Genomic DNA, 25997 nt, shown 5'->3' on the forward strand with positions numbered 1-25997 from the left:
CTTCAGCTGTTGCAGATTGTAAATGCATTTTGACAGGCACGCCCATAATGTGACAGAAAGAGTGATTGTTTATGACAAAGTCATGCCAGATCCATCATGAAGAGGTTTATTTTAGCTTTACGTCACATAACTAATTTAACATTTGTAGCCTTGTTTGTTTGGCAGACAACAGGCGTGGAGCTGCTGATGAAGTGTATCAACATCCCAGCGACCAATGACAGCGTGGTGAGTCCAACCATGTGCCTAGAATCCATTGCAGGACTCTAGGTGGAGGCTACATTTTGTTGAATGAAGCAACAGATATTAGCCACCCAACCACAGCTTAAAGTTCATCTCTCAGCCATGGTTGTAAAAGGCTGATGGAGTATTGTCGTCACCCCGCCAAGTGGGCTGCATGGACACTTAAGTTTGTGAATGCAGTAACTAGAGAACAAGGCCATGTAGGATTTTGAAATTGATAGTTGTGTCGACTAGGAGGCTGAGGGGAAGCACTGGCAGCTGCCAGTCTGTTTTTAAAATGCTGACAGTTGGAATCCATCACTCAGTGTGGAAGAAGCTTTCCCAGACATATAATATTGTTATTTCTTCATCTGAATTCAGTATGCTATTTGGCAGTATTGTAGGTCTAAGATTAATGTCCTTATAAAAGATAATGTGTAGTAATTTGATTAACTTCCCGTGAATAACACTCGTCCGTCTCCCCCTTTCTCTGCTTTTCCCCACCAGGAGCTCTACATCATAGACTCTGCAGGGAAGGAGACATTAGTGGATTCCTGTGAGAAGATGGTGAGACTCGTTCCCTGGATTTTTTTTAAATCTGCATGATACTAGATAAATTCATCATCTAGAGCTTCACCTCCTGTCATAGTAAAGTATTATTTGATTTGCTACACGAGTAGAGAAAAGTAAGCTGATGTGGGACCAATCATATGTCTGTCCCACTTCCCTCATTCCTTGTATATAAAAACCAACATTTCCCACCTCATCACCACTCGTTCCTTTCTGTAGTGGGGGGAACCTTCGCTGCTGTGCCTGGTTTTCGACCTGACTAGTGAGCAGTCTTTTGCTAACTGCAGCCGTTGGCTGGAACGAGTCCGTGCTCATTGCCAGGGTCTCCATGTTCCAGGTAACACCTCACAGAACATGAAATACTGGGAAACGGAAAATAAAAGGGAGGGAAATTAATCAAGACCACTGTGGTCAGAAGAAGACTGATATTACCAGCTGCGGTAATTTTAATATGGTTAAATGGTAAATGGCCTGTATTTGTATAGCGCTTTACTAGTCCCTAAGGACCCCAAAGCGCTTTACATATCCAGTCATACACACATTCACACACTGGTGATGGCAGCTACAGTGTAGCCACAGCCACCCTGGGGCGCACTGACAGAGGCGAGGCTGCTGGACACTGGCGCCACCGGGCCCTCTGACCACCACCAGTAGGCCAACGGGTGAAGTGTCTTGCCCGAGGACACAACGACCGAGACTGTCCGAGCCGGGGCTCGAACCGGCAACCTTCCGATTACAAGGCGAACTCCCAACTCTTGAGCCACGATCGCCCCACAATCGTTAAAGATAAATTGAGTATGTCAAATTGAGGTGGCTTACAGATGTGCAGCAACAGGAAGGCTAAAGCTGCATAAACAGCATGTGTTACATAAGATAGCCAGTTGTATGTGTAGAAGGGTATCAGCTGAGCCAACTTACACATGTAACCCACTTTGCAACCCACCATCTCCCTGAAAAAAAATACATTTGAGTACAAATCTGTGAAAAAAAAGTTTCAAAACATTAACTCACAAACCACAAGACTTATGTAACAAAATCTTTTAGACAGATGAAACCAAAGGGGATGTGTTTGCTCATAGTGCACAGTGTTTGGAGAAAAATGGAACTTTGAATTTGTTGAATAACTTATTGCTCTTTTTACTATTGGTGTACTTAGCTTTTCAGATATTGTTTCTGGATTTTGTTTGAATAAATAAGGAATAATGACAGTGTAATATGTCAGCAGTTGCCATTGATGTGAATTTATTTCAATAATTAACGAATTGGTAAGAATCAGATAAACTGTTCCGTTACTTTAACTTGTTAATAGTTAAATAAAGACCCACAATCTTTACAAACATCTCAAATGCATCACTTAGTCTGATGCCATAAAAGAAGAATTTTTGAATTTTTGGAACTTTTTGAATTTCCTGAGTATGTGGACCCAATGTCAGCCCAGATTAGACGATAGCGCAGATGATACCCATCTACCCTGTTAGTGTCATGTAAGGTGAGCTATTTGTGCAGCTTTAGCATTCCTGTTGCTGCACCCCTTTGTTGCCACTTTGCAACCCACCAAAAAAAAAGACGCATTTAACTACAAATCTTTAAAAACAAGTTTCCAAGCATTAACTGAACAAACAACAACACTTCTGGAATAAGTCTTGAATCTGTGTTTACTGTATGTGCATCTCTAAGTGCATCTTTGTGTTTGCGTGTGTTCCAGGTGTCCTGGTGGGCAACAAGTCAGATCTGTCTGCTAGAAGAGAGGTACAGGCATCTGTGGCCAAGGAATGGGCCCAGAGTCAGGGACTGGAGTACCACGAGACCTCAGCTGTGAGTGAGCTTATCACGAGCTTAACAGTTCCCACATCTGAAGGATGAACTATGCAGGAAAATATCCCATTCTTTATATCTTTTTATAATACAGGGACTACTGTCTGTTCATGTTTGTCTTTTACAGAAAGAGATGGAGAACTGTGATGCTCCTCTCCTCTGTTTAGCTCGGGCCTTCCATTCTCTGTACCAAGAGCACCGTGAGACCATCCAAAACCTTAATCCAGCCTAGACCACCGCCACCCTACCCCACTTACCACACACCTTGATTTTTCACCATTAGGAGGATACAAAGTATCTCTTCTGAGAGAATTTCATCGACTGAGGGCCTTTGAAACTTACAAATTCAGATAATACACAGCAAAACACTGTTTTCTACCACACAAGCAAAGGGATAGCTTGTTCAGACAGATATTTTACTATGACCACAAATAAAGTTGTTTTTCTCTGATAATAAGTGATTAGCCGTGTTCTCTCTTATCCGTGTGTTTCCTCTGTGCTCAGATAGTGGAGGTTTTCTTTCACATCGATGGTTGGGTGATTACCAAAACCACAATAGCACTTCAGCTCATTGTGGGGGTGGGGGTGTCTGTACCTCCCTTTTTCTTCTTACAACTCCTCTTCTGTCGCAGTGGTTGTTCCTGATTTTAGGCAACGCAAATGTTTGATCTCCTCTTCTTATTTTCTGCCTCTTCCACTCGCCCTCCTTATCTTTTCTTTTTTTATTTCCTGGCGTCAGCTTTGCCTCACTTGGCTGTTTTTTGGGGGGGTTTGCATTCACTGAATGCTATTTTCTGTTTCTTCTCTTTTCTGTTCAGTTTCTTTCTCCCGCTGTTCATCTACTGCTTTCTCCCTTGCTGTGTTAACTCCCTGGCTGCAGCCCTCGCACATCATTTCAGTCATGTCCCCTGTGCGGCGCTAACAACCAGTAATCACCGTTCTAATTAGCGCTCTCCCATTCAAACCAGGTCAAAGCCATGTCCTTGTTCTTTCTCTGCCTCTCAGACCAGCTGCTACCATTCAAATGAGGGCAGACTGGTTTGAGGCAGACACAATAGTTTTTATCTCATTATGCACCACATATAATAACTGCAGCATTTACTCATGACGACTCTGTCGTGTTTTGGAGTCCAAACTCAGTCGCAGAATTTGTTTTTTGTGTGGTCTTTAGAAAATCGCAGCTGTGTTTATTCCCCAAACATGTGCAGTAACTGGATAACACCTAAAGGAACTAATCTGGAAACTTTATCCCCTGCAAAATGGTTTGTAGTGAAGTTCTTACCAGAATCTGCATTAAACAACTTATAATTGTTATTGCAGCTTTTGTACTCATTGAGTGGGTGATTATAATTATAGCAATTAGGCTCTCTATCCTTCTCATTCTTTCTCTCCTTGTTGTTTTGTGTAGGTAATTGGTATGTGTGTTTGTGAGGGTGTCTGCATGTGTTCTTTCTCTTTGTGCCCAACAATGTGCGCTTGCATCTCCGTAAATGTATTGTGGCACTGGCAACTGCAGTTGGCTCTTCAATGTGGAACCTGTAATGTAAGTACTTGCGTGTGATGGATCTTTGGAAGTGTGAACTCATAAACCTGGAAGGCTTGGGCTTGGTGGAGCCTTTTTGAAGCGTAATTACGTGACTGTCTTCTGTTCTTCATCTACAGAAGCTTCAAGGACAACCTGGCTTATTGTTGATTCAGAAAATTGCTGTGTTCCCTTTATATTCAGGGGAGGGTAGACATACTGTAGAAGTAGGAGGTCTAAAAAAAGTCTCTGTGGAAGGTAGGTCATAGCTGCAGTAGCGGGTATGTTCATCTTTGGACTTAGTTCTGACTGCCAAAAACTGCATTTGTCAGATGGCCACTTGAGGTTTGATCCAAAAAGATTGACATAGCTTTATGGTCTGAAAATTAAAGCCTCAAACCTGCATTGTTTTTGATGACTGCCAGGTGGGAGGGGGAGGGGGTCCTCTGTTTCAAAAAGAAGTTGTATTTATTTTCCTCATATGGCATCAACTGTCCATCATATTTGGATGTGATGCAACCACCGGTTGCTAGGGAAAATTTGCATTGCCTGACTGGTTGGCAGTGGTTTCTGGAGATTGCAGAGAAGGTGCTGCACCAAAAGCTTCACAGTGATTGCTGGAGTTTTTCATGTTTCATGCAAATATTATGCAACTAGTAGCCCAGTGATAATGAAACTTGAAAAAGTGCAACAAAAACTACAAATGGCCCACAAAAAAAGTTGTCTGTTGTCTACAGCTCTGAGGCGCAGCTTTTACTTTGAAGGCGGAATTTCACAAGGATTTCTTTATCAACTGGTTGAGAAATGCACATTTTTCTCTAGTGAAAGGTTGTTCCCAGGGGATCACTGATTGGTCTGTAGGCCTGTGTGGCTGAGACCAATATGACAGAAACCAGATTGCATGGATGTGATAAAACAAAGAACTAAAAGGCTACTTATTTTAAGTGAAAGAAAGATGTTTAGTGCAAAACTGACCTCTGAGGGCTTTTATGGAGCGCTGGCACACTGAGCCAGGTGTTGAAAACAAGCCCCACCACCTCTCCAGTGGCTGCAGATGAGACCTGCCACACAAACAGGCCACAGGTGGAGCATCACAAATCATTTTCCCCCGTCACTGTACCAGCTTCCAGCAGCCACTCACAAACGATTAGGGAATACTCCATTTTTCCTTCACGACAGGTGGTGGCCTGATGGTCACGGACAGGCGTGTGTGACAGGGGCCTTACTCACTTGAAAATACATTGTCATGCAATAAATGTCACAAAATGGCAGAGAAGCTCATGTCATGTGGTTATTGGTCAGATGTCTGCAAAACCTCAATAGAAGTCTGTGAAAATGGCCCTTGGCTCTCTTGCTCTATGACAACAATAAACATTTTCCTGATGAGCACAAGCCTACCTAATAATGAACAAGTTGCTGTTTCCTCGGGTCCCATATGAAAATACCAAGATGATGACTCTGAGAGCACTGGAGGATTCACAAAGGGACTAACCAAGGGACATCATTAGATTCATTTTTTATGTATGGTCTATGGTCAGTTCCCATAGAGTCCCATGTTTAAATTAGTCTTGGGCTGAGGTGAATTTTTATATAAATATATCTGTGTTTTAAACTTCATTTGTGCATAAAGAAAACTTTAACTCATAAAATTTCCATAACGACACTTCCTGTCTGTATGAGGACACTCGGGGGAAAAAAATTCCCTAAACAGCCCTTTGAAGTTGTCAAGAGGACAATCCAAATTTTCAAACTATGGTTTTGAGCTACAATTTATTCACACAAACATAAACACGCACACACACCAAGGTACAGTATAACACAAGCTCTTGACTATCCTAGAAAACCATTATTATTACTTAAACAGTATCCCTCCTGTCCTCTATTCAATTTAAATGGGGCATCATGCCTCGGGAATATCACTTAATAATATCATAAGACGGAGTGTGGGCTGGTTCTTATTGCTTCGGGAGACACTTCTTCATTTCCACAGATATTGAAACAGGTTTTTAGAGATCACGGCAAATGTCGAGCTCTTTGCTTTCGTGCTTGTCTAGCATGCTCAATCATCTTTCCCTACTAAACACAATCATTTCCTCTCAATGATTAGTATTCATAACAGGTTTGCTCGGCCTGTAATACAACACAGCAGGACAGATGCTTTTCACCTTCCAAGTATAAGTGAGGTAAATGTGGCACTAACACTCGTTCAAAGCAGACATGTTTGTAGCAGGTAATAGTGGTCGGCTTTATGATGTTTATAGCTGTTGACTCTTCAGGGGGTCCTCAAATTTTGTGTCACTATAACGTTAATGCAATTTCTTTATGGCTTTAATTATTACTGGTGTAAAACACAATCATTTCTGTGTCTGGAGTTTGTTTGGCAATAGTTTTACATTAACCCTTCATAATTATAAACAGAGATGGGCAGTTACTTTGCCGTAGGAACGCTGTGTTACTGCGTTACTAAAACCGTGATTTTTTTGCGAGAATGTCTCATGACAGTGACGTAAGCGAGTGCGCCGTTTGTGACAACAGCTGTGTGCAGATCAACAGTGGATCATATATCGAGTGCGGGAGAGAGTATGAGCGTGCAGCGTTTAAAGCGTGGAAGTCCTGACCTTACTTTGAGTTTGATTCCATAAAAAGTGACAAAAACATTAGTGTCCGCTGTGCGTGGGAAGAAAACTTCTTTTTACACCGAAACCCCCCCTACACAAGCTCCGAGTGCGCAACGACGTAATGGGAAATTCACAGAGAAACTCACGGATTTTTCAACTGACCGCTGCGGCACACCTGCACCAGGGTAAACCTCCGCCTACCCCACTCCTGCTTTACAGGTGAAAATAGAGCAACAGGACCGCTAGTCTTTGATTTTATTTATTTTCTGCTGTGTATACCTTCCATCTATTTGAAAGACTGAGTGTAAAAACAAAAAATATTTTATGTTATGTGCTGGAATGTGCAGAAAATAGGTTTAAATGTTAAACTAATTTCTTCCAGTCAGAGAATGTTGCATATAATTTAATTTTTGCTTGATGCATAAAGTTAAAAGATTAAAACTGATAAAACAAGTTTTAAAAAGGAGACTTTTCCATTTGATTACATTTTGTATGATGGATTATGCAGAAAAAGTAGAATTGGGCTGACAGATCTATCGTTTTATCACCTCTTCAGGTTGTAAATCGTGTTTTTAAAAAGTAACTAAGTAACTATGTAATTAATTACTTTTGAAAATAAGTAATCAGTAAAGTAACGGGATTACTTTTTTGGGGAAGTAATCACTAATTAGTTACTGATTACTTTTTTCAAGTAACTTGACCAACACTGATTATATAGCACTTATGATTCTCTAATATAATGAAGTATTTAATACTGTAAGTAATTCTGGGTGTTTTTTTGCAGTACTTAGCAAGAGCATTGACTTTAATTGTGTCTCGTATGGGACATAAAATTGCAATGCTGCTGCTTTTCCAAGTCGGTGAATAGTGAATGGCAAAAACAGTTCACATTCCTAAAATCAATTATTATTTTTGATTTGATTAAACTTTATTTATATACAACCAAATCACAACAGCAGTTGCCACGAGGTGCCTTATATTGTAAGATAAAGACCCCTGCAATCATACAAAGGAAACCCCAACAATGAGATCACCGCCTGTGAGCAGCAGTTGATGGTAGTGGGACAGAAAAACTCCCTTGTAACAGGAAGAAACCTCTACAGAACCAGGCTCAGAGCAGAGCAGCCATCTGCTACAACCAGCTGAAGGTAACGGGAGCAACAGAGGACAGAAGAGAGGCAGAGATTAATAATAACTAATGATTACATGCAAAGTGGTGGAAACTCAGTTTAAAAGCACATTAGGAATTGTTTAAATGCCTTAGCACCTCATTAAAAAATACAACAACACATATTTATAATGAAGCAGAAGAACTTAATATAATCATATTTTGTATGATATCTACTGCTAACAAATTCTATATAATAAGAATTAAGAAGTTTAATGTAAACTTTCAGTTTTTCCTGGTTATTTAGGATATAATATTACAAAATGGGTATACAGACAATTGACAAGTGTAGTTTCCATTTAAGGTAGTGTAAACTAGGTTACTTTTGTGACAACAGTTAGCAAATTTTTATAGCATTTTAGACATTTGATAAAAGTTAGAACTTTTTGGTTTCATCTTTTTTTTGTTTTTTACATTCCTTCAGTCTTTGATGCAACCGTTTGACGGTTGAAGATTTGGTTTTAGTGTTAACGTTAGAATAAGGATTGGGTTAACCAAACAAACACATGTACATGTATTTTGCCACTCCCCCTAAATACAGAGTGGAGTAGGGAATAGCCTCTCTATGGGAGAAAAAAAAAACACCCTGTAGCCAAAGTCTGAAAACTGCTCATACAAACTTCATCAACTTTGGCACTAGAGTCCCCAGCAACAAATTTTCCAAATTGAAGAGGATTATATGAACGGTTATTGAGATAAGTGAACAAAGAGATTTCTGAAATTACTACTCACGTGTGGGCCCACAGTGGGTAGCTGTGGATGAACTGTGGGGCTATGTGGGCAGCACAAAAACCACACTTATTCCACACAGTGCTCAAGGGGGGGTGCCTACACAGCCCCCACAGCAGTTTTGTCCTTTTGGACCACACACTTCTAGAAAACAGCAGAACATGGGCCTTCTTACAGAAAACTCATGTGGGGCCCATGTTGGCCCATATGGGGTACATAAAAGTTCTGACCCTCTGGACCTCCAAATCTCACTTTGCCCACACTGGGCAGCACACCATGCTGGCACTCTGTTGATACGCAGACAGACATATGTCACCTGCCTAAACTGCCTTTGTGCAAGTTCCACTAGTAGTTTCTCCAAAACTACATTTTGTCACAGTAACACAAAACAGCTGATCAACAGAAATTTGTGGATGCTGAGAAATGTGGATGAGAAAGTGTATGAAAATAAGCAGAAATTCTTAAGTGCAAGCTTTGACTGATGAATTTCTGATTCAATTTCACAGACAGTTGTCATCAGGTTTAATGCAGTGTGTTGAACTTAAAGCAGAGCCTAAGCTGCTGCATTGAAAATCCCCACATGTGCAAAGGTTGAGTAAACACTTGAAGCACTAATTGCTATGTTTAGATACAACCTAATTGACACTTTGATTACCTTAAAATGCCACCATATGTTTATATTTGAGTCAATTATGCTTGCTGTGCTCTTTTACACTTAATAAAAACGCATCAGACATGTTTAATGGTTTGACAGCGACTTCATTAAAACCGATCCACGCTCTTGGCGTAGCACAACACAGCACATCATATCTGTGGAAGGTCTGAGTGTGCTTTGGGACCCGAGGACTTGATTTGAGCTACATTTCACTGCAGTGCTCCTCATCCAACACAGAGTTTTGTATTCATGACACAGCCTGAGCACAGGGCGGAGAGTTCCAACTCATATCTTACACCTACTCTGGCTGTTTTTCGGTTTCTGTCGCACTTTTCCTGCAGATCAGCTTTCTGCCTTTCTGGTGGCTTACTCTCTGAAAAATCTGTTTCCATTTGCTTAACACCTGTAGTTTTTAAAGTCGCTGCTGCTCTTTTACAATTTATATTCGTCTCATGCCACAGCAGACCAAGAAGATTGACGCCAGGCACAATTCTGTGCAGGTTTATTAAATTGACACACCAAATTATGCAATAATTATAAAAATATTCCAACTCACCATCTTATCATTTGATTTAATTTGAGGCGAACTGACCTCAACCTTGATTTCTCTTCTTTTTGCTTTTTTCGGTCTGTGTGTAGGCTTGAATCTAAGCAAGGTTTGTTCTATAGCCTCTAACTGTCCATGACCTAAAAAGCATACTAATTGCAGGTGAGGGAGGACACAGCAGCTGTTCCCCCAGATCTGCTTCCCTTACAATAATCAGCTACCGTGCCTCTGAGCTCATTTGCGTCACCACCAAATTTTTTTGGTTGTTTGTCTTTTATTTCATTATCTTCCATTTGAGGTGCCATTTGTTATAATAGCAGTCATTGCATTTGCATTCTTAGATAATTAAGGTAACCTCCGGGCAGTATTGTAAGAATTGTAATATTACATTTGAGATAACCATTAACATTCATAACTTCCCCCCATTTTGTTGTACAAAGCAGTCCAATAGATGTTTTGTAAATCCTTACCAGAGTTGCACAAATAGTAAAATGGCCAACAAATACTAGCTTAAAGTCCTCAGGCAAAAACAAAACAAAACAGTCATTGGTAGCAATGTGTGAAACTGGCAGTCGTCTCATATCACAATAAAATTGCGAGCTCCCAGCCAGTAAGAGTGCAATACTGTGGAAAAAAATTCAACCAACCCTCAAACCAAGTTATTTTGTTCTTGAAACAGACCTGAAAAATAACAAAGTTCTCAATTGAGCAAAGCGAATAAAGGTAGGTAGTAGTAGGTTCAAAGGTAAAGATTTAAGAGGCCTGACACAAGACCTCATTTGATCCATCTACTGTCCACTGAAGCCTCATCAGAAATGGTCTCAGTGGAAGTTTAACTGTCAAGGAGCCATTATCAATATCAGTGGGGCAACAGTGATTGTCTACAGCCATCTGTAAAACATGGCAAAGGCTCTGTCATGGTTTGGGGCTGCATTTCAGCCATTGGTGTTGAGGATCTCGTCAAGATGAATAGAATTATAAATGCAGAAATGTACTGTCAGATTTTGAGCCACCATGCAGTTCCATCTGGAAAGTATCTGACTGGCAGCAGCCTCATTTCTCCCCACAACATGATCGAAAACACACTGCCAGTGCTTTAAAAGCACACCAGGACAGAAAAACACTCTCAGTCAGCCATGGATTGGGCTCTCCAGAGCCTGGACCTCAACATTATTTTAAAATTATTGTGCAATCATCTTGACAGACAACAGAACGAAAGACAGCCAACATCTGAAGAAGAGCTCTGAATGCCCTTAAAGAAGCTTAGAGAACTATTCCTGAATTCTACTTAAAGAAGGAAAAGGTGGTTATACCAGATACTGGCTTTGTGCAAACTCTAGAGAGCAGATTTGAAAGATGGCTGAGTGACAGATGAGGGAATGATGTAAAGTCTGCCTGCTCCTAGTCAAAAAAAAACCCTTCCTCTAAGCATTTGATTATAGGGGTTGTTTCAGGGGTTGTTGGCTTTCTCCCTCTAATATTAAAGGGTCTTTACCTTATAGTATAAAGTACCTTGATGGCTTTTGTTGTGGAATGATGCTATAAATATATTTAAAATCTTTCTAGACTCTGTTGTGAATCAACAAAATTTAGCCTCCAATATATTCATGGTGCAAATGCTCTGTGGAAGATTTATGTTCCCTGCACTTCGGCGAGGTCACCAAGTTCAAATTTTGTGATGAAGAAAAATCATTATGTACCTCCGGTCCAGATGGGGGCAGCGTGCTGCTGTTTGAATAGAGCAGAACTGCTACTCCACTCCCTTTACTCTTTCCTCCTTCCCTCCCTCCCCCGCTTGCTCACTGCTCTTCAGTGATCTCAGCAGTACTGCAGAGAGACATGCCAGCCACTTTGATCATCACACCGGGGGAGGAGAGAGAGTGGGACGGAGGAAAGAGAGGGACAGACAGCGCATGATGCAGACTTTCATGCAACATGCAGGACATCGAGGCTGATTTAAGAATTTGAGATTTATTCCAGAGCTCATGGAAATGGCAGGACAGACAGCTGATGAAGAGCTGACAGCAACAGAGAAAAAAGTGAAAGAATGACAGAAAGAGGGATGCTGAAGAGTGCTGTGAATGAGTGACTAAGAAGGCAAAGTCAAAGTGAATGAATGAAAGTGACCGAGTATCACCTGAGCCACTGTGAGCCAAACTGCTAGGATTGGCTGTTCCAGCTGAACCAGCTTTAACCATTTGGAAGTGTTTCACTCATGGCAGTAGGATCTCATCTACTGCTATGTAGAGGCACTCCCTACAGTTTTCAGAACAATAAATGTCAGATTTAATTAGCTGATTTTATTTAGATTAGAGTTAGTGGCCCAACAGTTACGTGACGCACCAGAGTGTAACGAAGTGGCCATTTGCCCACCTTTGCATTGCTCTGTACCTTATCAAAGAACGTGACATTTCATCTAATGCTTAAACAAGCGGTGAATATCAAATCTATGAAGTGTTTTTTAGATGTTACATCTTAGATTTATAAGTCATTTGTGGGAAAGGACACATTAGCAATGTCCTTCATTAGCAGTACAGCTAACATCAGTGATGCATCTATAATGTCAAGTAAGTAAATAACACATCCTTGAACACTAATGTTCTCATCTATCACATACTTAAATACCACATCATGAAAAAACAAAACTTCTGGGCTCATTTTCTTTTTAGCTCTTCTGGCTGAAAGACTCATGCAGTGGCGAGGCATCCGTGCAAACTTCCACAGAAGGATCACCAGTGCTGGGCATAATGTGTTCCAAAGTAATGCATTACTGTAATCCCAAAATATTTTTCAGTAATGCAGTAAAGTAACGTTAGTGGATTACTGTTAGTGTACTAAGTGTATTAATATTTATTAATTATGTTATGGTTACAGTTATGCATTACAAAGGTTATTTACACACCATGGCTACAAGGGAAATAAATCAAACAAAAATGCAGAAACAACTGTATCTGCTTAGTCAGCATGCTAACACAAAGCTAGCCATAAACCCAGAGTGATGATAAAGCTGAGTGCATGCTGACCCCAGCCCAGCAGCCAGATCTTCAACAGCAGTTGGGCTTGTAGTCTCGGTTTCTACATGTTCATGTTTCACGTTCACGTTAGATCAGATATAATACAACAAAGACTCATTCAGTTCCCTACGGGGGGTTCAATTTTTATTTGTCATCAGGACTTGATGCATCCAAGTTCAGAATCATTCAGTTTTGGCACCTTGAAAGACATTATGTTTTTTTGTTTTTTTGTTTTAATTTGTCATTTACAACAACACAAAGCAAAACCAAAGAACAAGAAAATGAGATAAAGAAAGAGACTAAGGCTGTGTGAAAGTCCAAAGTAATGGAGGAAATAAAATTAAATGAAAAGGCAAGATAAGATTCTCTTCTGTTAAAAAAAAAAAGCCTTGATACGTTTTTCAAAGGTTGTTTTTTTTTTTGTTTCAAGCATGATGAGACCCCACCCCAAATAACCCACTCAAAAAGAAAAACAAGATAAAGAAAAGTAGAAATTGACACAGTACTGTAACATTAATTACTACTTTTTTCACTCCCACTGCCCTTACATGGTATCATTGTTCAGTTGTTCAAAACATAGGTTCCTTAAAAGCAGATCGGATGATTTTAGATTAGCATGCATGAAAATTCTTAATTTTTTTTTGGAGTCACTTAGCTTCAGCTCACTCGTAGCCATGTTCTCACACGCACTACTTTGTGTCTTTGGCAGTAGTGACGATTCATTGTCCATAGTCATCTGCAAGTTTGCAGAGAGACCATCCATTACCCAGAGTTCTCTCTTCACTCCACCCCTGTATGGGGCAAAAGCAAGAGTGGCCAACTCACATCTAGCTGACCCTGAACAAAGATGGCTGCCAGGGTTTTGGCGGAAGGCCAAACGATTTTGTTGTTGTTGTAAAAGAATGTGATAATGTATCTAACGCTAACCAATACGAGTTTATCAAGTAGGCTGAAGCCTTTGCCCGTCAATGGAGCCAGTCACAATGAATCCTCCGCCTTGGTTTAGTTTCCATGACGACTCGGTTTAGTTTCATTGTAGGTTACGTTGTTTCTTTCTTTTTTTTCTTTTTTCTTGATATTTTTTGCTTCAGGGAAGTCGAGTCATGATTTATTAACATATATGTTCATATATTTATATATAATCAATACATATATTAACTTATGTGTTTTTTCTTGGTTTTTTTCTTTTTTTTGCGGCCTGAAATGCTCCCTGCTAAAATCCCGTACCGCAATGGTTCACAGTATTAATGCGAATAAAGAATGAAATCAAGAAGATACAGTAACTAAAGAAAGGAGTAGGGTTTATAAGGGAATTTAGGGTGCGTGTGTTGGGGGGGAGGGGCTTGTGGTATGGTAGTGCGAGGGTTGGTTCATAGGCAGGGCCGTGGGGCCTTTCAATCAGACTGAGGAAGAGTAAAAAATATAAAGTTCGCCTATAAATGGGCAGTTTGGCCCAGCCCACCACTCCACAGTTCCACAGCCCCGAGACAACCACCAACCACCCCAACCCAGCATCATGAATGCCCCCCATCCCCACTCATCTTTCCCCGACCTTCCCCTCAACTCTTTACAAACATGTTCAAAACTTGTTAAACAATGGTTCATGGGAAAATCATGCATGTTTCTTTTTTTTTTATGCAATTTTACTCCATTTCCTTTTTATTAAACAGAAACTGTGATTATCTGAGGCGCTGTGGAGCTCTCAGAACTTCTCCTCTGTTGCCTACCCCTCGCTCCTCAGTCTTTTGGAGCCCTCTTTCTTTTTCTGTTTCCTTAAGCCACAATCTGTCTTTCCCCCCAGAGTTCCTCTGATTTCTCTTAATGTCTGTGTCATTTTCATACAGGTGTGGTGCGCCGATTGGCGGTGTTGCTATGGCCACCTGAGTCTTTCAGGTCCTTCTGGATGCAGTTGTGGACCTGCAGGAAGTTGTGGTCCCTCTCTGTGGAGTTATAGGTGGCTGTCGGAGTGCCTGTTTGGCCTTTGGGGAGCGTGTACATGGACAGCTCAGTGGAGGGCAGCGTCCCAAAGGCCTTCAGGCCCACTGGCGATGCCTCGCGAGAGTGCGAGGGATCTGTAGAACGAGACGAAGAGCGCGAGCGGCGTCGATAACGGTAGCGGTAGCTTGGGATGCGTGTGATGGCTGCCCCTTGGAGGTAGTCGGCGGCTCGTGCCCCCACACGCAGCTCCCGATGTCGGTCGATGAACATGTGCACAGCCAGCACACCCACCATTTCAGCCATGATGAAGGAGAGGGCGCCAAAGTAGAAGGACCAGCCGTAGGAGTAGCTGTTCTTCTTGGAGTCACTCTTGGAAGGATCCCCAGCATTGGCTGATATGTACACAATGATTCCTATAATGTTGCTCAGGCCTGGGTAAAGAAATGAGGGATGGAGATTAGCTCAAGAGCTAAAATGCAGCCAATTGTAGACAAAGCCACACGTTAAGCACACATTAACCTCAGTATAATGAAATATTCACAGGCGTAACACTATGACCACCACCCTAATATTGTGTTGATCCCCCTTTTGCTGCCAAAACAGTCCTGACCCATTGAGGCATGGACTCCACTAGACCCCTGAAGGTGTGCTGTGGTGTCTGGCACTAAGGTGTTAGCAACAGATCCTTTAAGTCCTATAAGTTTTAAGGTTGAGCCTCCATGGATGGGACTTGTTTGTCCAGCACATCCATTCAATTCAGAACCTCAAACTTACTGTTGTGCTCCTCAAACAACATCGAATACTGTTTCCATGAAAGTGTGTACATGATCTGAAAATGTTGCCCAAAACATCACACTGCCTCCGCCCACTTGGCTTCTTCTCATAATGCACTTTAAAGACAAAATGTTCCCTTACTCCCTAATATATCCTACCCACTAACAGCTGCCATGATGAAGAAATAAGCATCATAATTCACTTCACATGTCAGTGGTCATAATGTTATGTCGGTGCATGCAAAGTAAATATGCAAAAACATATATGTTATAAAATCAGGTCAAATTAAGATCATCATATGTCATATTTATATTTTCCTCTTAATAATCTTACCTTCCTCCACACTTTTCACTGTCTGCTCAGACTGACTACATTTTTGTAACTTTTCTCTGTAAGAAGGGCAGCAAGTACTGTATTTAGGACAGCTGGTACCAGCAGCAGCTGAATCGAGTTCAGCATGTACAGTAGGGTCCACAAGTTTTTTGGACTACGCAGCTTTTGTAGTTTTGCCTCTGTACACCACCACTGGGGATTTCAAATCAAACAGTCGACATGTGATTGAAGTGCAGACGTGCAGCTTTAATTTTAGTGGTTTAACAAAAAGGATCACATTAACTGTTTAGGAACTACATTCATTTTTATTCATAGCCCCTATTTTCAGACGTACAAAAGTAATTTGGCAAACCCAAGTGTAGGTCTTTAATACCGAACATTTTCCCTGAGGGGAAAATCAAACCTCTGAAAGCTTAAAATGACTTATTATGATTTGTCATTATTTTGACACATAGTAGTGTTTCACTGAAAGTATAATGATTCAATAGGCAGTCACAGGGCCTAGAATGACATTTATGATTATTATAAGAAAGCAACCTTTTCATATTTAATTGAGGCTTTTATGTTGAATTTGTTTACATTTCAACTGCTATTGTTATCCACCAGGAAAGTGGCCAAATAGCTGTCCTTCACATCTGATGGCTGAAGTGGCTGATGAATGAGCATGGCAGAGAACCATAAATATGCCTCAAATAAATTAGTAAATTATCAATGTGCAATGTGCATCTATGCGCAACAGCATTAATATGAGTAGAATCAGTGATACTTGAAAGAAAGCATATTCCCAAAAGTGCAGGATTTTTTTTTCCAAACTGGGGCAGGTTCACTTTTATTTCTTATGTCTTATTTGAATGTTTTCATCTGTGCCTTTGTATTTTACCCTCCTCTTTCTCCCCCCAGCCTCCAATGAGCTTCAACTCACATCCTTTGTCAGGCTCTCTGTTATCTCCCTTTCTGTATTTTCAACATCATACAAGAGGATTCTGGGTGTGTGTAGCCAGAAATAGACACAGACATGGACAGACAGCCAGAGAGACAAAAAAGACGAATACAAAGCTAAACGGTGAAAACAGTTCTGCACAAAGACATAGAGCAGCAGTCCGAGGTGTGAGGACTTTGTAGGCCTGATTGAGATGGATCAGAGAAAAAGTATCAGGGACACCTTATTTTTAGAGTGTAATCCCAGTGGCCTCCTCTTAGCCTAGCAACAGGGTGAGAGAGTCAGACGCAGACAGTGAGAAAGAGAGAGAGAGACAGAACTGCATCTCTCACTTCTGACTTGGAGGGGAACTAGTTATCTAGTGCAGCACAGTAGGCCATGGCCTAGAACCATGCACAGCCACACACACATACACAATCAGAAAAATTCTTTGGCAAAATGGCAACTTGCACTATCATTGTCTTGTGTCGGATGTGGTGCTGTATAACGCAGTGCAACTGGACTCTAGAGCAGTGCAGACATGTTCTCTGGAGTGACGAATCACACTTCTCCGTCTGGCATTCTGATAGACGAGCATGGGTTTGGCGGTTGTCAGGAGAACGGTGCTTATCTGACTGTATTGTGCCAACTGCAAAGTTTGTTGGAGGGGGGATTATGGTGTTGGGAGTTGGGCTCTGTCCCTTAGTTCCAATGAAAGGAACTCTTAATGCTTCAGCATATCAGGACATTTTGGACAATTTCATGCTGCCAACTTCATGGGAACAGTTTGAGGATGGCTCCTTTCTGTTCTAATATGACTGCACATCAGTGCACAAAGCAAGGTCCAAGAATAAGCACATTTGGTGTGGAAGAACTTGAATGACCTGACCCCAACCCGACAGAACACCTTTGGGGTGATTTAGAGCTTAGACTGTGAGCTAGGGCTTCTTTTCTCACACCAATGTCTGACCTCACAAATGTGCTTCTGGAAGAATTATCAAAAATTCCCATAAACACTCCTAAACCTTGTGGAAAGTTTTCCCAGAAGAGCTGAAGCTGTTATTGCTGCAAAGGGTCAACATCATATTAAACCCTATGAATTTAGAATGGGATGTTACCCAAGTTTAGATGTGCGAACAAATACTTTTGGCCATATATATAAATATGGACATGGTCAAGTTCACACTTAAGTGTTTCAGATCATTAAACAAATTTAAACAGAAGTTTCAAAATGAATGTGTTTATTTTTAAGAGGAAAAAATCCAAACCTACTTGGTCCTGTGTGAAAAAGTCAATAACTTGTTGCTGCTTAGAGTTGGTCCACTCTAAGCAGCAGCAACTGCAATCAAGCATTTGTGATCACTGGCAATGAATCTTTTACAGCCCTGTGGAGGAATTACGGCCCACTCATCTTTGAAGAATTGTTGTAATTCAGCCACATTGGAGGGTTTCTGAGCATGAACCACCTTTTTAAGATCATGCCACAGCATCTCAATCTGATTCAGGTAAGGGCAAGGCCACTCCTAATCTTCCTATTGTTTTTCTTAAGCCATTGAGAGGTGGACTACCCAGTGTGTTTTCACTTTCAATCACTTTCCTAGTAGTAAAGTAAATCATACCACTGTATAATCTATATATCTATTATTTTTCACAGTGGTAACATAAAATCATCAAGTCTAACAGAAACCTTTCTTAATATTTGCTTAATATGCTCCCCTTCCCTTTTCTCCCAGTATATCAGTATAGTTTTTAACTTACGCTGGCTCTTTGGTCAGCTTCATTTTCATCTGCCTCTTCATACATCCACAAAGATTTTACCTCCTCTAACTTGCTTCCTCTTAATGTTTACCTCCATCCCCTCACCCACTTTGACTGTTATATCTCTAAGTCTGCCTGTTTTCCTATTTCCCTTAATACCTGCAGAGACGAAGAGGATGCCGGCGCTGAGGATGATGTTATGCCGTGACTTGTAGAACTCGCTTGCGGCGATGCACAGCCCCCCCATGAAGAGCAGGATCACACTCAGGATGGGGAAGATACTGGAGGCTCGTACAGCACCTGCACACATGCATCAAGGCAAAAAATAGTTACCATAATTGTCATCGGTGGACACGCTGACATTAGTTCCTTGTATGCCACGAGATATGAGCAAATACAAATCTTTTAACCAGAAGCTAACAAAGTATGAAAGGTTTCAGAGAAATAGCTGCTTTCATGCTTTGCTTTTGGACTATTAAACCTCAAACAATGATCATCAGTAACAGAAATTTCCCATTTGTGAAGGTAATCTGAATTTCTTCAGTCTCTTTCAGTAGCAATGCTGCACTTGACAGCACAACAGGAAATACTTTTAACAACTTAAACCCCTTTTTTATGTAATAAAAACTTCTTCTAGGTCTCGTGTTCTTCAGTGACTTTTTCTAAACACTTCTACACCCAGGTTGCAAGACAGGGACTTCCAGTGTGGAAGGGGTTAAGCACCATATCTGCTATCATCCTGTGAAAATTGAAAACAATTATGCTTAAAGCGGTGTACAACATTTGCTTGCACAAATTTTCAGCAGTAGGCCAAATTACCACTTTGGAGTGCCTCGGTACAACTAATCCTTGATATGATCCTAAAGAGGGATCTTTTATTGCCCTGTATATAATATTATTGTTATTACTTTGTTTAACTTCCTTGCCACTTTTCCTCCTTTTCTATCTGTATCAGATCCTCCAATGGGCATCGTGTCTGTCTCCCTCCATGAAACCCCTCATCATCCCTTTATCGCCCCATCTCTCTGTATGTGTCTGTCCTCATCATCTGTCTGTTTGCCATCTGCGTTGCTGATTTCCTGATTGGCCTTAGGGTTGTCATGGCATTGCCGTGGTCATGGAGCCGGTTTCTGAGGAGACCAGTGTCACGATTCTGAAATTGTGATTGTATTTCAGCAAGCTCATTCAGGTTATTTCCTTTTCCCTTGCAGAAAGTGTGCCAATATTCTAAGCTCTGGTTTTCAATGAATCTAGCATTAAAATCCAGATGTGCAAGACTCTGTGAAGCAAAAACTATTCTTATGCTTCTTGTGAAACTACTAACAAAAGTGTTTATTGTAAACAGCTGCAATTTTGCAGACCTTTGACCTGACTTTACATCCTATGTCTCTCGAAATTATGGTCACAAAGCAAAGGCAAAACAATGTTGGCCGTAATAAACCAGAGTTTGCCTCCATTGCTTTGCTCAAAGGTCCTTAAAATGAACAAAGAGCAGGTCTTGTCCCTAGTATTGTTTCTAATGTCAGTAGCTCCAATATTGGTTTTCTTTTCCCTCCCTCATTTGGTTTTTAATCCTGCATTTCTCTCTCCCTCCAACTCTCTATTGCAGCTGCTCTCTGACCGTTTCATCCACTGAAGCAGATCAAATATTAAGGTGACCTCAGAGTTGGAACTGCACCAAGATTCCCCTCCTCCTCTTCCTCCTACTCTTCTCCCTCCTATTTGTTTTAACCCCATCACCTCTTCTTCATGTGCTGTCAGTGCAAATCGTCTTCAAGGTGGAAATCCTTCATAACAGGTGCACACTGTACGTACACAAAGACACACACATATTCAAAGAATAGGCAAAGTTGCCTTCTGTCACATTCACTCACAGTCATGTAAACATGACTTCAGAGGACGTTACACTGAGTTGCACTTCTGGAGAATCAGTCCAGCATTAACTACTACTAACTACTACTACTAACTACTGCCTGCCCAAGACCCCAGTCACACAGGCCTAGAGACAGGTGGTTGCTAGGGAACAAAATGAGTATTCCCTGACTGGTTGTGAGTGGTTGCTGGGTGTCACTCTGAAATCAATTGCTAAAGCTCCAGTCTTGCAGGTCAACAGATCGGTGACCTGCTGGTAATGACCGGTTACTAGGGAAAAATATATATTCTCCAACCAGTTGGCAAGTGGTTGCTGGAGGTTGCTGATAGTCATTAGTAGAAATTTGTCAAAGAAGTATACAATTCTGCACTGATAATTTTAACAGCTTTGGTCACTAGGACATTGCCACAACTGCAACTATGTTTCTGTAGACACAAACAACTATTCGATAAGTGACAATGCAACTTTAAAAACGCAAGAAACAGAGAATTTTTGCCTTCAAAGTAAAAACTGTGCCTCTAAAAGAGTTAGGCTGTGTTTGCAAACGAGTTGGCATCTTCCATGCAAATATGGGCGCCTGCAGCAATCTCTTAGCAGCACTCAGCGGCAACCAGCAACCTCCACCAGACATTTGCCAACTGATTTGGCAATATGGATTTTTCCATAGTGAATGGATGCTGCTAGGGAGTTGCCAACTACTCACTAAGGGTTACGGCTGTGTCACAGTAATCTTTACAGTGACAACATGAGTAATACCTATACCACACACACGATTTTGCTTTTGCTGTGAGGACACTTGTTGGCACAATGCGTTCCCTTAGCTCCTCGGTCACCGATAGAGGGACCACAGTCTGGATTCCGACATAGACCTATTGCTAAATTTTGACAGACTGTTTCTATTTTACTCTGCACAACTTTTCTCATCTTTACAGTAGAGTTTTTTAATCTGTTCAGCCTTTTCTTTGTCTTTACAGGAGTCAGTATATGTACAAATCATTCAGAGCACGTGTGAAAACAGACTACTGCAAGAAGCTGAGATGCAGAAGTCCAAAGACAGAAGAACCCACTACTAAAGAAAAACAACAAGCAGCAGAGATTTGTTTGGGCCAAGGATCACAAGAAATGGACATTAGACCAGTGGAAATCTGTGCTTTGGTCTGATGAGTCCATATTTGAGATCTTTGGCTCCACCCGCCGTGAATGGATGGCCTCTACATGCATGGTTCCCACTGTGAAGCATGGAGGGGGAGGTGTGATGATGTGGGGGTGCTTTGCTGGTGACAGTGTTGGGGATTTATTCAAAACTGTACCAGCATGGCTACCACAGCATCCTGCACCAAAATGCCATCTGGTTGGAGTGTATTACTTATTTGCTTTGAAAAAATGGTACATGCTGATTCCAGATCTTTCTGTAGCTTACCACAAGTGGTCCTCGGCTTTTGGAAAAGTCTTCTGATAATTCTTTTCACTCCTGTGACTAAAATCTTTCAGAGAGCACCTGGAACGTTCTGTAGTTTAGAAATTCTTCTGCAACCAATGCCATCAGTATGTTTTACAACAATAAGGTTGTAAAGGTCTTGAGAGAGCTCACTGGTTTTACCCGTCATGACATGAGACACCTTTTTATAGGCCCTCAGATGGGACTGAACCAGCTGATATTAATTTGGTCTAAGTGTCACGGTGTACAAGGTGGACTCACGCGCTGGACTCTGGAGATTGATGCACACAAGAGAATTTATTAGTGAACAATGTCCAATGAGTGTATGTACAAAAGGTGAGAGGGGCAGGGCTCCGGGGGAAATCCAGGTGAACACTCTCGTCTCTCTCCAAACAATTCAAACACGAATCCACTCGAACACTCGTCACTCAGGGAACACCAGGGAAAACAGTCCAGAGGGTGAAATTCTCACAACAATCCAGCGAAGAACAGCCGTTGCTTCCTGGCTTAAATGCCATCCACACTGATGAGGCACAGGTGTTTCCTTCTCCGAGGGCGTGAGCCAAGGGCGTGAACCCATAATGAGTTCCGCCCTGGCGCGCGAGAGAGAGAGAACTAGAGAGATAGAGAGAAACAGCTGATCAGCGACCAGCTGAACCTCCAGGCCGTGACACTAAGTGGCAGGATTGATTTCTAATTATTGCGAGATTTCAGGTGGTGTCATGACTTTCCGTGCCTGCTTGTTCAATACTTTTTCTGTTTGTCATTTCTCATTATTAAAATAAAAGGCTGCACTTTGTTATCAGATTGGCATTTTACTAAGCTACTACGCAGCTTGGTTGTGGACTTCGGGAGGTCTAGAGCAGGTCCACTGCCGGTTCAGATAGAGGGGGAGGAGGTGGAGGTGGTCAACAAGTACAAGTACCTCGGGCTGTGGGTGGACAATAAACTGGACTGGTCATGCAACACAGAGCACCTGTATAAAAAAGCCCAAAGCCGACTGTACTTCCTCAGGAGGCTGAGGTCTTTTAACATCTGCAGGAAGCTCCTGAGGATGTTTTACCAGTCGGTGGTTGCTGGAGTACTTTTCTATGCTGTGGTGTGCTGGGGGAGCAGCACAGCAAAGAAGGACTCATCCAGGCTGGAGAAACTGATCAGGAAGGCTAGCTCTGTGGTCGGCATGAAGCTGGACACTCTGGTGACAGTGGCAGAGAAAAGGACATAAAGAAACTGCTGGACATTATGGACAATGCTGGGCATCCTCTGCACACGGCCATTAACAACCAGAAGAGTCTGTTCAGTGACAGGTTGCTTCTCCCCAAGACAAGAACTAACAGACTTAAAAACTCCTTTGTCCCACACGCCATCAGACTGTTTAACTCCTCTCTGGAGGGGAGAGGGAGGGGAGACAGGAGGACAAAGGAGGGGGGAACAACTAAGCTGTAGTGCCTCTTCACCTCACTGTGCAATACTTTTTGTAAATAGTCAAGGTGCAATAGACCTCAATACTTGAAATGTGCAATTCACTTGTATTTTTATTTTTATTCCTATTTATTCTATTTATCCCCTTCGTATATTTTATTTATATTTGTCTCTGTATTTATATATATTGTGTGTGTGTGTGTGTGTGTGTGTGTGTGTGTGTGTGTGTGTGTGTGTGTGTGTATATATATATATATATATATAATATTCTGTAACTGTAACTTCTGTCGGTGCTGTGCTTTTGGAAACCGAATTTCCCAGAGGAACCCACCCGAGGGATTAATAAAGTTCTGTCTTATCTTATCTTATCTTATCTTAGCTACGTTAGCTAGCACTATCAAACCTGTCAGGTTTGGCATTGTTGCATACAACATACGTTACAATGACATAAGTGGTTATGTAAATTCTGACACAATGGATTCAGAGAGAAGTATGACATGCTTAAATAAACTTCTTGGTTTTACCCGGTGAGCAAAATATGACAACACTCTGACAACATTTTTACATTTTCCAGTTGACTTGATTGAAAGTAGAAAAGATTTTTTTTTGTATTTTACCACTATGGCTGATTTCATGTTAATTTGTGCCATAAAAAAGTGAATAACCAGAATCGAGAGAGGAAGAGAGCGAGAGCAGGAGTGGGTTTCATAGATAAGGAAGAAAAGAAACAAAGTTGCAGTAAGCATGCTGTGGCACTGCAGGATTTTTTTAACACACATTGCATGTATAATTATAGGATTCAATGAGAATAAAGGGCTAAATAGGGAAAGGAAAAGAAAAAGAAATAAAGAGAAGAAAGAGAGGGAAAAGAAGAGAAGAGAGGAGAAGTGCAAAGACTGCAGGCTTTCACTTCTCTGTGAAGCTGCTTTGCCTCCAGCGATCCCTCTCCCTCTGTTTCCCTCCCTGCACCTACACTTTAAGCAGAAGGCAGGGAGTTAAAAAAGGAGAATTTTTAAATGCGCTGGCCTCCAGGCGCACCCTGCCACCAAGCACATCATGGCACAGAGACAGACAGAGAGAGCTGAATTGAGAGTGAATGAGTTTTAGTGTCAGCAGTGTGAGGAGACATATTCAGTATGGTTTAGTTTCTTTGTTAAACAAGCAAACTTTTTCCCACCTGTTGTGATTTGATCTATCTCGAGGCCACCGTTTCTTATCAAAGTACGCCAAACACTAAAAGTCAGACAGAGCATTACAAAATCCAACTTTCCAGAAATATCTTCCATATTTGTTGCACAGAGTATTGTTGTACCAAAATGAATTCATCAATTTTATTATACAGTGTTCCAAAAATTAAAGGAAATTTCCCAGAGGTCTTCTATTGGATTTAGGTAATGTAAGCGTGGAGCCCAGTCAAGTCCTTTGACCAACGTTACAGGCAATGTTACAGACAGCGCAACTGTGTTCGTGACTTCTTTAGACCCTTTTACGTCTGGCACATGTGCTCACGGTGTACCTGCTCTCATCTGTGAAATGCACAGGGTGCCAGTGGTCATTAACCTGCTTCCAAATGTCTCAAAACCCTATCCATAGAGGCAGCACACTGCAACCGACAAGAACAAAGGATTTGAACACTACAGAGCACCTCCAGAAGTCTCATCATTTGGACATGTTATGGCTGAGGAATACAACAGATATTTACTGAAGACAGTCAGAAAGCAAATGAAAAATACCAATGAGCAATTTGTTTTCACTGGCTTCCATGTGAGAACAATTGCAGTTGACATTACAGTTTGTGCGTGCCACTGGTGAGGGGATCAACACCTTATTATCTGCACATCTCAGCCTATTTATCTATACCCCCTTATACATGCCGAAGGAGTTCGTGGCTGTAGCTCATAATTGGACGAGAGGCAGTGTACACCCTGAACAGAGCACCTGTGTGCTAATTATCAGCATGAAATTGGTTCGTAATATTGTTTCTACATTCCCCCGTTGGACCGTGCAACACTATTGGTTTAGTGGTTCGAAATTAGAAGAGAGTAAGGCTTTGCATTATTGCTTCACATGGAGAAACAATCATTCAGAGGAGGAAGCAGAGAATGGCGATGATCATACTATTGCTGTTGATGCTCCTATACTACACATCAGTCCAGCAGTTGTCAGCTGTGTGACATTTCATTTCACTAAACGTGCCAAAAGCTGCATAATATAAGACTTTTTCTCCAGTTTGGATTTCTCATTTCCAGAATCTGTGCATATGAGCAAAGTTAAGCAACACTTTGAGACATTAGGTCATTCCTACATCCACACCAGCACAATATGTACTGAGGACTATAATTCAGATGGAATACACAATCAGATGGCAGAGCACTCACACAGACATACACACAAACCAACACATTCGCCTCGCTGCTTTCAAACAGCTTTTCTTTTTCTTTCTATGTATTACACTTTCATCTTCCATTCATTTCCCCAATTGCTTGGCTGGTTCTGCTGCAGTGGTGTGTGTGTTTGTGTGTGTTTGTGTGTGTGTGTGTTTGTGTGTGTGTGTGTTTGTGTGTGTGTGTGTTTGTGTGTGTGTGTCTCTGGCTGACTTATGGTTTCATTAGCTGCAGCAGAGGAGAGCCTTGTAATTGTGGCTGAATTATAGAGATGGGGGTGGACACCACCATGGGAGCTCCT

General features: G+C 41.5%; 2 protein-coding genes across 3 annotated transcripts in view; one reads left to right on the forward strand and one right to left on the reverse strand.

Moving 5' to 3' along the window:
- The window catches only part of ift27 (intraflagellar transport 27 homolog (Chlamydomonas)), a 10728-nt gene extending 7670 nt beyond the window's left edge, over positions 1 to 3058 (forward strand). For both annotated transcript variants that reach the window (XM_005939420.2, XM_042227385.1), the window contains exons 3-7: positions 166 to 225; positions 727 to 786; positions 1009 to 1126; positions 2495 to 2604; positions 2732 to 3058. In XM_005939420.2, the coding sequence (XP_005939482.1) occupies positions 166 to 225; positions 727 to 786; positions 1009 to 1126; positions 2495 to 2604; positions 2732 to 2836 (453 nt within the window). In that variant the 3' untranslated portion in view covers positions 2837 to 3058. The remainder of the gene's footprint in view (positions 1 to 165; positions 226 to 726; positions 787 to 1008; positions 1127 to 2494; positions 2605 to 2731) is intronic.
- Positions 3059 to 12974: 9916 nt separating this feature from the next.
- LOC102301187 (voltage-dependent calcium channel gamma-2 subunit) overlaps positions 12975 to 25997 on the reverse strand; it is a 68452-nt gene continuing 55429 nt past the window's right edge. The window contains exons 3-4 of the mRNA XM_005939419.3: positions 18739 to 18879; positions 12975 to 15226 (exon numbers count right to left, since the gene is read on the reverse strand). Of these exons, the coding sequence (XP_005939481.1) occupies positions 14694 to 15226; positions 18739 to 18879 (674 nt within the window). The 3' untranslated portion in view covers positions 12975 to 14693. The remainder of the gene's footprint in view (positions 15227 to 18738; positions 18880 to 25997) is intronic.

This window comes from Haplochromis burtoni, unplaced genomic scaffold, assembly GCF_018398535.1.
Source record: "Haplochromis burtoni strain Fernald_Lab_line unplaced genomic scaffold, NCSU_Asbu1 Contig_258, whole genome shotgun sequence".
NCBI classification, from domain to species: domain Eukaryota; kingdom Metazoa; phylum Chordata; class Actinopteri; order Cichliformes; family Cichlidae; genus Haplochromis; species Haplochromis burtoni.